This window comes from Leuresthes tenuis, unplaced genomic scaffold, assembly GCF_036924035.1.
Source record: "Leuresthes tenuis unplaced genomic scaffold, fLeuTen1.0.hap1 SCAF_24, whole genome shotgun sequence".
Classification (NCBI taxonomy): domain Eukaryota; kingdom Metazoa; phylum Chordata; class Actinopteri; order Atheriniformes; family Atherinopsidae; genus Leuresthes; species Leuresthes tenuis.
This window is the reverse complement of record NW_027325378.1, coordinates 18,517,699-18,530,629: the sequence shown is the minus strand read 5'-3', so window position 1 is coordinate 18,530,629 and position 12,931 is coordinate 18,517,699. Positions and strand designations below refer to the sequence as shown.

At 40.0% G+C, this 12,931-nt stretch overlaps 1 protein-coding gene across 2 annotated transcripts in view; it reads right to left on the bottom strand.

Annotated features, from left to right (window-relative positions):
- Positions 1-12,931, bottom strand: part of LOC140284756 (uncharacterized) — a 64,995-nt gene that overhangs the window by 13,515 nt on the left and 38,549 nt on the right. For both annotated transcript variants that reach the window (XM_072378742.1, XM_072378743.1), the window contains exon 4: positions 3,443-3,561. In XM_072378742.1, coding sequence (XP_072234843.1) covers positions 3,443-3,561 — 119 coding nt within the window. The remainder of the gene's footprint in view (positions 1-3,442; positions 3,562-12,931) is intronic.

Below are 12,931 nucleotides of genomic sequence, written 5' to 3'. Positions count from 1 at the left end.
TTTTCAAATTGAAATGCCTGGCAAATTTATAACAGATGAACACAGTGTGTTTGTTTTGAACATGTCCAAAAGCATTAGGAGGGGTCTTGTCGGTTATATTGCAACTGGGCGGCCCGTTTACAGTTGATTTTGCAGAAACTGAGGAGAGCAACTGTAAGAATTATGCATGATTATCATTCTGCTATCTGTTTCAAAACAGCAGAAGACACACCCAGATTGTTCTAAACTACGAAAAAAAAGGTTCAGAGACAAAAGATGAAATACTGTAATAATATTGGCTTCAATGTGCAGCACGTTGTTTTTGTAAGGTTTCCTCATCCGCATTTCCCTCAGTTCTGTGCATACTAAAGTCTTTAGGTAATGGAAACAGGCACCTGCTGCTGGCCTGCGCCACCAAATATCTGCAACTACAACACCCCCGGCTCTCATAACCACCCGTGGGAGACAGAAAGCTTTGACTTACAAATCTTACCAGGCGCCTTGCACGCCAAGCCCAAAATAAAATATATGTTCATGTTCACTGGATTTGGATGCAGGGGAGCGGAAGAGTAGGCAGGAGAGCAGTGGTGGTGGCGGGTGGGGGACTTTGGTCAAGTCTCATTGAAATAAATAAATAATTTTCTACTGAAGCTGACAGTAGCAATGATGAGGTCATGACCAACACGGGGAGCTTGTGTCACAGAGAACACCCCCACATAACAGGCACACATACTGTGGGATGCTTTCAGTGATAGCCAGCATAATATTCAACATTTTAAGCAACTTAAATAGATGGCTTAGTCCATCCACTGCTTTGAATCAGGCTACATTGCCTTGAAATTTGACCAAAAAAAAGAAAAAGATTAAAAAGTATAATCGTGCTTTGGATTTTCTTTAGCAGCTTTTGAAATTTGATACAGATATACATATCCATGGCAAAAAGAACCATCAAACCTGTAGTCAGCATTGGTCAGCTGTTCTTTAAATGAAGTGCTTATTTACAGTGAATCCCAAAGAGGATGTGATGGTCAATACGATAGACCATCACATGCAATATGATGATAGAAATATGCAAAGGTATTCAAAGAATATGTTGTGCCGACATAGAGCCACAGAACATGGACATTTACAATATGCAAATATATACAAAATGCAGTGTAAATATATTTTTATTGCAAAAATATATACTGCTCAAACACGTGTGCATAGAATACACATAAAATATTTACAAGAACACTTAAATGTACCCTGTCAAAATGGAGGATATATACGGTGCCTAAGCATGCATACCATAACTCACACAAACTGATGCACAATAAGCCCTTAAGACACAAGAAAACGTCCCTCTCTGCTCTCACTACAGTGAGAAACCTTGGAGTTATTTTTTGACCAGGATCTGTCCTTTGACTCACATATAAAACAGGTTTCTGCCTTATCTCACCTTCTTAATATTGCAGAAATTAGGATCATCCTGTCTCAAGAGTGATGCAGAAAAACTGTTCCATGCGTTTGTTACTTCAAGATCGAACAACTGAAATTCTTTATTATTTGGCTGTCCTGAGCTCTGATGAGAACTAGCAGGAGGGATCATGTTTCTCCACTTTTAGCTTCTCGTCAGTGACTCCCTGTTAAATTCTAAATAGAATTTTAAATTCTCAGCAGGTATCCCTGGTCTGGTGTTTGTTTTCCCCTCTTTTCAGTCCTCTCAAACCCCAGCTGGTCGACTCAGATGGCAACCCTTCCAGAGTCTGGTTCTGTGAGAGGTTTCTTCCTGTTAAAAGCCAGTTTTTTCTTTCCACTGTCACCTCGTGCACACTCAGGACGGGGGATTGGATCAAAGAGAAGTTTCAGTGAAATCTGTTGGTTTCCTTCGCTCGGCAACATTTTATTTTTAATTAAATTTGTAAGAATTGGAATAATTTGGAAATTTATGAATTGGAATTAATTGGATTACGACTGCGTTACAATTAATTGGATTTTAATTGGCTTGAACTGGGTTGTGTCTTTGAAGTGCCTTGAGATGACATTTGTTGTGATTTGGCACTGTTTAAACAAAACTGAATAGAAAATGGCTCTCCTTCAGGATCCCATCAATGCAACAACTGGTCCATAGTTTGCTATGAGACCCTGGTGCATGTTGAGTCACGCAACAGGAGGCGGCACATCATTACGGTCAATCAATTCTTTTGTTAACTGTCCCATTAGGACACAACACATTACCAGAAGCATCAGTGGATCAGCTCTGAATGGATGCTGGATGATGATCAGTTTTGGGATAACAAATATATATATATATATATATATATATATATATATATTACCATTAATGATCAAAGCTCTAAAAAGCTTTTAACATGCTGTTTGTTGTCCAACAGCAGGAGAGATAAAAAGCTCTCTGTGTGAATCTGTTGCTGAAATCTCATTAAAGTTCTTAAGTCAAGTGATTGCAAAACAAATCCGCTGTTTGCTCTGATCAGTGTTGACAGGCTCGGTGCAATCTTCTCACTCTCTTCCGTGGGCTTTCACACATGACCACATGCACTGAGATAGAGATGAACTCGCACTGACGCACACACACTTGGCCAGGCACGAGCAGTAAAACAGTTCCCGTCACTTCCGTCATCACTGAAACTCCCGCCCCGACCGTATGTCACGCAACACCAAAGCTCCACAAGGGAGGTCATTGCCTAAGGACAACTCACTCAGACAAATCTTCTTACAGTGGCGTATGCAATCTGGAGAGCTCTTGATTGGTGGTGGCAGAAAAGTACAACTGTAACCAACTAGGGTACCATTTGACATACATTGCACACATGGGCAAAATAGGGCCTTAGGGCTCGAAGTGCCCAATGTGCCATTTCAACCTGCTCTTTATCAGCTTCAAATGAAAATAAATCAAAACAAAAATCTATCAGTGAGTTTGTGTTGGACTAAAAACAGTCCTGCTATGTGCACATAGCTTCCAGCCATTTTGCAGATGGTAAATTTCACAAACTTAGTCTCTTACAGTCCGCAAGCTGCTTCTTACAGTTTCAAAGCCTTCATATGAGATGTTATAGTCAGTAAACGTGTGTTCACCTTTGCAGAGTGCAGCACCCTTAGTGAAAAATAGCATGTGCACCCTGGTGTTATGTTCCTGTTGATGCAGATTGGAGCTGATAGATACTCCAGACTACTGCAGAGACATTTTAGCTGGCAATTAAACACTTGCCAGCGCTCCTATTGCATTAAAGCGCTAGATGTTAGCCGTATTTATCAGGTTCTTTGACCAGTTCAAAAGGCACTATGTTTGATTGGAAAAGTGGCTATAGAGTATGGTGAAACTTTATGACAATTAAAATAAAGTATACATACATACATAGTAGATTATTTGAATACAGCCAGAGCTTTCTAATTAAAGTGATCATGAGTGAAGGTCTCACACACAGAAACACACACACAAATATGTCATGTGATTTCTTACTTCCAGGAGGAGGCTGCTTTCATTGACGGTGGTACCCAGTGGAAGGCTATCTTTCCGGGTTTCAGGATTAGATGACGCATTGCTGACAATGTGCTTCCTGGAGGTTTTTTCTTGATTTGCTATGAAAAAGAAAAAGAAAAAGAAAATGGGTTGACACATGTGCCTCATTTCAAAACAACCTTCTCCAGCTATTAGCCACGTGTGGGTTTCTGTATCTAATCTGTATGTAACATAATAACAGTTCAAAAGCAGTAGCAGAAGAAGAAGAATCACAGAAAAACACAATATGAGATCCTCAATTTATTCAGTCAACCTTATATATGCCCTTTTACCCTGCATTAATGGTCTGGAAAATAAATCAGTTATCGACCATGATACTACACCTGGTCCAAGCAGGAAGAACTGAGAATGATTATAACATGGATTCAAGGTCTTTCACAGCAGCTGATACGGAAAGCTAGACACTCAGACATGTGGTTGACTCATTAACCGAATCCGTTTCTTTTTCTTTTTTTTTGGACCACAGAAATGACAGGTACTAGTGTGTGTGGTGGGCCAGTCTTACTCAGCACGAAACTTTACTGGGTTCTTCGCACACGATAAAACTCACAGAATGCTCACGGTAAGTGAGGCAGAAACTAGTGCAAGCAAGTTGTCGTCCTGCAGGGGCATTAACACAGCAAAAACAACCTCTAAAATGAAGATTATATCCCTGAGTATCATTCTGCTTATGACAGATGAATTAATAGACTTAATGATTAAATGAGAAAAATTTGGTTCAAACAGAAATGGCTGCACTGCTCTTTGCTCATGCTTCTTTGTGGATTATTATGAATATCTACAACATACTGCAGTGGTCACAAACCATCAACTACTATAGAGTTGATGGTTTGTGATGGTTGATATAGAGTTGTAGAGCCAGAGTGTGTACACTTGCAAGTAGCCTGTAGGTCTGTGGAGTGTTTCATTTTCAGATGCTCTCTGGTGACGTGTGCGTCGCGTGTTGGAGGCATGTTTGTGTGTTTCTCCTATGGGTATGCTGTTAGAGATTAGCCCTTTACTCCATCACTCATAGTAGCAAAGCACAGATCAGTCACGCAACACGAGGACACACATGCGCAAAAACTATAGCTTCATTATGAAGAAAGGTTATGATCTATGTGAGCATATGTCTTCGTACAGCCCCTACCCCCACTGGATAACCTCATTACAGCTTCCACTCCCCACCCTTTGACCTTCTACTGTCTCCTGTCCTCTGTCTGTCTGTCCCTCCCCCTCCCACACTTCTTCAACCCTCCACCTCCTCCTCATCTCTCCACCCATTCTTTGTTCAGCTCTGCCTCACAGGCGATTGCCAACTGATTTTTTTGCGATGATGGAAATCCACTCTAAAGCACGTAAATTTAATGTGCCTATTTTTTGATTAGTTTCCCTAACATTCAATCATTTTTTTATTTCCATACTGCCGACAATCAAGTTAACTGCTGATGAGAGCTCTGACAGGCGGTTTTTCATAAAGTCTGAAAGCCAGTACTTATGTTAAGTATTTTGTCATCACCTCCACTAAGTGAGAGCACATACAAACAAACAGCCTCAGACAGCCACACACACATACACACACACACAAACACACAGACACACACACACAAAAAAACATTATGTTCAATCACCACAATATCGCCCAACCAGTGGAAACCATTGCAGAAGGGAAATGAATCTAATAACCGTCTTTATTTTCCTCCTTCAACGCCTGGTGTATTTTTGTTTTCTCTCTTACGGCAGCTTTTGGAGAGGATGCGGCGTCAGGAAAGACAAACACGAGGGATGATTAATTATCGGCACCAGCACTTCCTCCGCCAACAATACAGGCTTTATTCATTGCCATTCATTTCTTCGGGTTTGCTTTTCTTTGCCTCGATTTTCTCCATGTCTGGTCCAAAAGGGAAAACAAAGTAGGTAATGGTGAGGCGTTTATGTGCTCTGTGTGAGGACAGGGTGTTAAGTAAAAAGTGACAAGTAGTGGGATGTAGACACTGCCAAAGGGTGAGGCTGAAAGTGTCTAGCTCCTTTAGTCTGCCAGGACTGTCTTTCCACTTCCACTGAGTGCACAAAATATCAAGACCACCCGCTGCAGTGTGACTTCATTTTCACAATGTAAGATACTACTGATTCAGGACTTCAAATTGCTCCAAAAAAAAACAACTTTTTTTTTCAATACAAGGAAAGTTGCTGAATTAGTCTCTTTTACAAAACTTTCACGGAAGGTTCTCATCGATGCGGTATTAATTTCTACAGCCTCTAGGGGGTGAGGTGAGTGCAGCTGTGAGGTAAATTGATGTGTACAACACAGTCTGGGTGTGTTTGCCTGTTTCCCGCACTCCCTTCTCTAAAGCCACTTCCTCCTGTGATACAGAGAGCAGCTGACTACAACAACAAAAGAGAGAAACAGAGAGAAAAGAAATAAGAACAAGCCGTCTGCTATAAGAGATGAGAAAACGGGGACCACATACTACTGACATGCTTTTGTTGTGCTGTCGATAGAGATAAAAGACAAAATGTCAATAAAAAAATTTTATTGATGAAAACAAGCCAAGTTTAAATTAACTTAAATTTGACCTGAACTTGTAAAATAATACTTATATTTTAATAAATATATTCACTATACTTAATAATAATACTTTTCACATTTATGAGGCTTTAAGAGGCAGCAAGTTCTTGATAATCCACTATGGCTCATGTGACATATATGTCACAAATATAACACATATATATATATATATATATATATATATATTTATTCTTTTTTTTCTCAGTTGGAAGTTAGAAATTCCGATTTCCATTTGTCATTAAACAAACCATCAGCTGCTCCAGCACTGGTAAAAATAATGTTAACTTCAGTGAAAATTAGCCCGTAAAAGCAACAGCTGTTCATATTAGTCCCAGAAAGACTTAAACAAAACACAGACAAATGAGCCAAAAGAAAAGGCCAGGGTTTATGGAGCCATTGTATGGTTGAGGAATTACTACGTGAGTTTTGCCTGGATTATAAACCTGCCGGGTGGCATTTACATTCTGTGGCGTGGTGTTTTAACAGCCTGGGCCAGTTGTACACAACTTGCGGTGAGATTGTCCCTAAAAGAGGGATCAGAACCAACTGGCTGTGGTTGAGCTGCAGACGGGGATAATGTCAGTTTTTGTTTTTCTGACATTTTAGTTTTTAGTAGTCTGATTTCCTTTCTCATATTGGAAAAAAGTGGGAATTCATGCTGGAAAACGAAGCTGGTGTATCATTTTGCTGTGGTATTTTGACCAAAGCAGGTCACAGACATTTCATTAAGACCTCAGGAAGTTGTGTCAAGTTGTAAAAAAGGGCTTAATTCATGACAAATGCATAACTCATGCATGCATAAATGCATAAAAAAAATGTAAAAAAATAAATATATATATATATATATATATGTATGTATATATATGTCTAGACTGTATGTCAGCCTGATCTGAGGAGCATGGGTGCCATCTTTTGGCAGCCGATCCTCAGTTGTATGCTCAGCTTGTAATGAAGTGCTCCAGACCTGAACATGCAGCACAGCAGTCCCTCCCCTCCGACAAGGCTTGCGTGAGTAGAGAAAGGCGCGTGTGAGAGTGTGCATGTGAGTGCTGAGGTTTGGCTGGCTTGCTGCCACCTCCTTTGCCTAGTCCCGCCCCTTCCCTCAGCACTCCTCCTCAGTGTGTATATGTCTCTCGCTCTCTGGGCAGACACAGGAAATCCACAGTGCAGAGAGCAATACCAACACTGAGGGAGAGAGAGAGAGAAGCTGGCCGATCAAGGGCTGGTTGTCACGCGAGCAAGCCGTCTGTCAATCTCCCCCCTTTCCTCCTGACAGGCTGCTGGTGGACTGCCAAGGCCTTGCGTGCAAGCCGGCGAAGCACATTAACCCATAAAGAATTTCATAATAGCAACAGCTGTTAAATATTGATGACTCCTGGCAAGTTCTCAATGGTGCTCCGCAAAAAAGGTTAAGCCTGCGATGTAATGGAAGCTAATACTTCATTATGCCACAGATCAAATGTCCAGATCTCACCCTGTCCAAATCCAGCTCTTGCCACTTAAAAAATTATTCACCAAAAAAAGGAAAAAAATTACAGTAGAGAAGGTTTTTTGGCATTTAAATTTTTTCGTAACACAAACAGGGGCAGACTTTTCCACTAGTTTTGCAGGAGACTGCTTAAATCCTCAATCAGCCTACATACCAATATTAATGTTAAATTGGAATTTGTAATCTTTCCCATATTGTTTTGGAGGACAATGTTTTGTTTGCTTTGTGACATGATTACATGTCAAGGCATAAAACGATTTAGAGAAATTCTTTCTGTCTGTTGACAAAACAGCATCCACGTAAAGTACTTTTGTTGGAGGCAGGGCAGGAATTACAAAAATTCATCTGTCAAAGGAGATTACTTGAGTGAGTGATGTTTGTGGGTGAGCGCGTGCGAGGGGGAGGGGGGGTACGCGAGAGGAAGCCTAATCTCTGAAGCAGGACAAAAATTTGATTCCTGAACAGAACATAAACAAAGGCCTTGGTTGTGCGCCTAGATGCTGAGGTAAAAGGGAAGTGATATTATGACAAAGCAAATGGGATCACACAAAACGAAGGTCGATATGTAAACTAAATTGTTTCCACTTCTCTGTTTTAGTTGGCAAGCACACACAGCAGTCACCAGGATGTACAGCAGTAATATGTCTACATACATGAGGCCTTAGGCAAAACAGACTTATATGACAACTTCTCTACAGACTGCTACTGTATGTGGTTTGACTGAACGGTGCATCATAAAAACCTGGCGCCATGTTCTCTTCACATACACACTGCTGAACTATTACAGCCATCATAATTCTTCTAATTGCTTCTATAAATAGAGACCATGACTGATTGTAGCACCCGCATCTTATGTGTGCATGATGTTTGTCTGTGTGGAAAAAAGTGCTTTTCTGAACTCGCTGAAAGAGCGAAACACAAGCCGAGCCAGCTGAAAGGCTGTCTAAACACTCCTAAATTTGCCTTGTCAAGCTTTGGGAAAATTAACCACAGCATAAGTCCAAGATGGCGCAATGCTTACACAGACAATTAGAAAAACTAACAAAATGCAAATGACTGGAGGCTCTCCGCTCACACACACACACACACAAACACACACACAGGTTGCATCCAGGCAAGTATTGCGTGAGATGAGCTCGTTATGCAAGAAAACTTTTTTTTTTCTTATTTGGTTGAGGCCGAATGAAGAGTTTCTTGGCTTAATGAAGAACAAACAAGAAGCTCCAGTTTTACTACCACTGATGGGGATGTTCCACCAGCCAAAACCTTGACCTTGGCCCTCAGCTTACTCAGAGGGCTTCAACTCTGGATACAAATTCCCTCATGAGTCACATATATTCCAGCAAGAACCCTGCCTAGAGGCAAAAAAACAAAACATGTGTACACATTGCATTCACAGTGACAAACGCTCAGTGAAATATATTTCATAGGGGGGAAGGGGAAACTACTTTATAAACTCTACTGTCCATTCACTTTGACTTGACTCCTTTTCCTGCTATGTTTATGTCAAACTTTCTGAGATCAGTCCTGTGGTGTTCAGACATAATTTAATTTCGATAATGCAATTACAAAGGCCATCACTTCTTTTTAGACTATTTTTATCATGAATAACAGCTTCTTTTCTGATGCAACTCTCTGCAGCATGCATACAGAGGAATGCAAACGCCTCATCTCAGATCCACAACAGTACTTCAAGAGACATGCATGGATATGTTTGGATGGTAACTCTATAAATAGCTCTTCCTTCAATTCCTGTTTTGATGAGGATGGCTGCAGCCTGTTGCTCTCTCAAGGAGCTGGCGGTTAATAAAACTCGCATTCAGGAGCCCCACCTGGCCACAATAAACCACAGGCTTTCTATTTTTGCACTCACACAATCTCAGTTTTCACGAGCAGTCTGGGAGCCGAGAGATTGGAGGTACCATACAGTGCTCTCCTAAATTCTAAAGTTCATGTGAACATTTGCTGGTTGCTGTAAAGCCAAGCCATTTGCAGCGGGGGAAAAAAAGAAAAGAAGAACAAAAGTAACAAGAGAGGGATGATTAAGATAATTTGACAGAGGTCTTGGATCAAGTGATATCAGCTTGAGTAATTCAGTTTAATAAAATCTAAGCTTAAACATATGTTCTCAAGATCATCTGCGTTTTATTCGTGCAGAATTTCTACATGGAAAAGAAAAAAAAGGGGATGGATGCACATTTACAGCATGACCCACTACTCTTTAGCAAATTGGTGGTTCTTTGCACTGTGTGCCAGGTAGTGTCACCCACATTATTCATCATGACAGGTGGAAGGAGGCAGAACAAGTCTTCTATTAACCCTCTTCTTTTTTGGTCAGTCAAATTCAATCTTCGCTTGTGGTTACTGTAAATACTGTGTATCTCAGGTTTCCTGAAGAAGAACTATGACTTTTATGAAAATGTGATTCCCTCACTTTTTTCCCCCCATGAAGAGGTATTACAAGAGGTAATCTGTTTAAAAAAAAAAAACCTGGTGCTGTTTTGGCCCATTTAAGCAAATAATAATGGGCAGATAGTCTCTCAGGCTGGATCCATATGAGAAAGAAGCTGTGCTAATGCTGCTGTAGCACACAATGCTAAATAAATGCTAACCCCTCACATGAGGTGGAAAGAGTGCTTTACGACTTCAACAAATTGCGTTGATTTAACTCAAGGAGACATTATTTTTAGGGAGAAAGGGGTGAGTTAGGTAAAAAATGGCTCATTGAATGCACTAATGAGTGAAGTTCCATTGAGTTAAATCAGGGGCAATGTAAAATGCTGCCATGGCATGCAATGCTAACAAAGAGAAATGGATGGGAAGAGAACAGTATACATGTACTTTTATCGAACTTTACTTTCCCTTAAATATCTTACAAATGTTAACTACTAATTTGTGAGGAAATTAAGCTTTTTTTTTTTTTAATTGCTGCATCTTTTAAATTGTTCATTAAACCGAGAAGAATGATGAATTTTTCTTTATATATAAAACAACACCTTCAATTTTCAAATACTTTTTATACTGTATGTGTTTGCAGTGTGCATGCAGATGCAGAAGGGCAAACAAATGTGTAATTAAATGAGTGTGAGGTGGTTAATGTGTCCAAGTGATAGCCATGACGCTCATCATGTCTTATGCACGAAAGCTATTATCCTGTCAGTCAACAGAAAATAGCAGCGGTGTTATATATCTGCTGTGCGCATCTCCTGTGACTGTGTGTGTGTGTGTGTGTGTGTATATTTGCATTGGTTTTACCATGGGTACCTAAAAGCTATAGTTCTGTGGTTGAAAAGCTGTTTGAAGATCAAAACTTGGTTTAAGGATTCAAGGTTGTGCAGTTGTGATGGTTGGGTTTATGATAAGGGGATCAAAAGCATATAAAGTCATGTGTTAAGGTATGTGTATGTGCTTTTCTGTGTCACCAGGACCCAGTTGTGAAGCAGATAATCTGAATCAGAATGCAATGTTTACTGGTCACCTCATCATGGCTCTTCGGAGTAAAAATATTTGTATTATTTTTGTCGCTTCCATCAAATCTAATTCAATTTAGGGTAATGCAATTAACTGATTTTCTATGAAGAGTTGAGCTATGACGTGTTTACCTTCATAGTTTCAAGGAAAGCAAGATTTCGGTCATAAACATGAGACTGAATGACCGTTTGTAAAGCAGTCTTTTCTGTAAACAGTTCCAACCAGTGTTAATTTTACTTAACATCATCTGTTAGCTCAAATTTTACAGAAGTGGCTCATCTCATGCCTTGCTCACGGTAAACATCACACACATCAGTTAGGCCTTATTAACACCGTTAATTAATTAAGCAAAAATTCCAAAGTAGCAGTAATTTGATTATCTTTTTGAATGCTTATTGAAACATCCCAGATGTATCTCAGCTGCTTTGAGATCAAAACCCCAAACACAGCAAGAGGTAATAAGACTTGAATGAATAGAATTAAGGTAAAACTCTTGTCAAAATGAACATATATTTATACCAAGACAAAATATCACAATCACGAGTTTCACTATCTCGGTGAACAGCAAGATTCTAAATTACTTTACATGGATGTATATGTGAATTATAAATGCCTTTTTAACATCAATTACTCAATTAATCAATTACTTGTGTTTTATTTCATGTTTCTGTGGCTACTTACAGTTTGAACCCAATAGCAGTGATACTCACTCTCCCAAATTCTTTGGTAGAAGCTCTACAGGTGCACACTTACGGCTCACGCGAAAATGAGTGAGGTACAGCGACACAACCTTTTTTAGGTCAGGATATAATGCGGCTGTTCACTTCACATTCTACTGTCTGATGTCAGTCTCATGACTGTAGTTATAATAGAGCCTGTTTGTACTTGCACTTTTTTCTCCGATCACTTCATTTAGCAGAGGGAAGGGGCACACATAACCCCTGTGCTATTGCCCAGCAGGAAACGTGTGTTAGCACATGTGTAATATGTGTGTGCGAGGCCGCAGGACATAAGGGGGCAGAAGGCTTGTTGGAGAATGATGGTGGGATCGTGCAAGCATGCTAAAAGAGGTAAAGTAAGGAGACAGTCATGCATGGGAGGACTTCGCTGCAGATGTCACTCTGTTGCCACTACTCTTCCTGGCATCTGGTGTTAGCGTGATGCTCCGAGTGTATATGCTCTTGTGTGTGTTCTGTTTAATTCCCAACCAACTAAAGAGATTTTCTGAGGGTAAACAAACACTGACTTGTCTGCCCTCTCTAAACAGGCTGTCACTCTCGATAGGAAGATTATTTTTCTCACTGCAAAGCTGCCAACTGTAGCGCACTCACCCATACAGCGCCTTTAGAGAATTATGAGGACACTGCACGGAGGTAGGTTTTAAAGTGGAAATGCAAAACAGTGCAAGGTAAATAAAAGATAAAAGATGGGCAACAAATCTTTTTTAAAGAGGGGCACACTGCCTGCTTTACTTTTCTCAGTTTACAATATGAGTCCTGCCCAATGGAGTGCAGAAGAATTTTAGTAAACACTGAGGATAACCCTCATGATGTCATAGTGATGTCACCAGGGTTATCTAAGCAGGGATTTACATGTATGACATTTTTGCATATAAGAAAATGTGGATTTGATGAGAAAACAACGGCATTCTATAAGGCTTTTATCGTTTCTAAAGTAGACTCAAGAGTTTTCAAGCTAGATTGATAGTAAATACTGCTTTTGCTGTCTCTTTTTTTTTAGCATCTTGATAATATGGGACTGCAAAGCTTTATCACTGGAGCATCTTCTTAATCAAAAACAGAAATCATTTGTCTCTAACAGGCCTAAACATCTGTAACTTACCGTGACAAATCTTAACTTTCCTTTGCAAATCAGATGCACAAGACACAAGATTTTGGCTTAAGCTTATTGAATTCCTGTG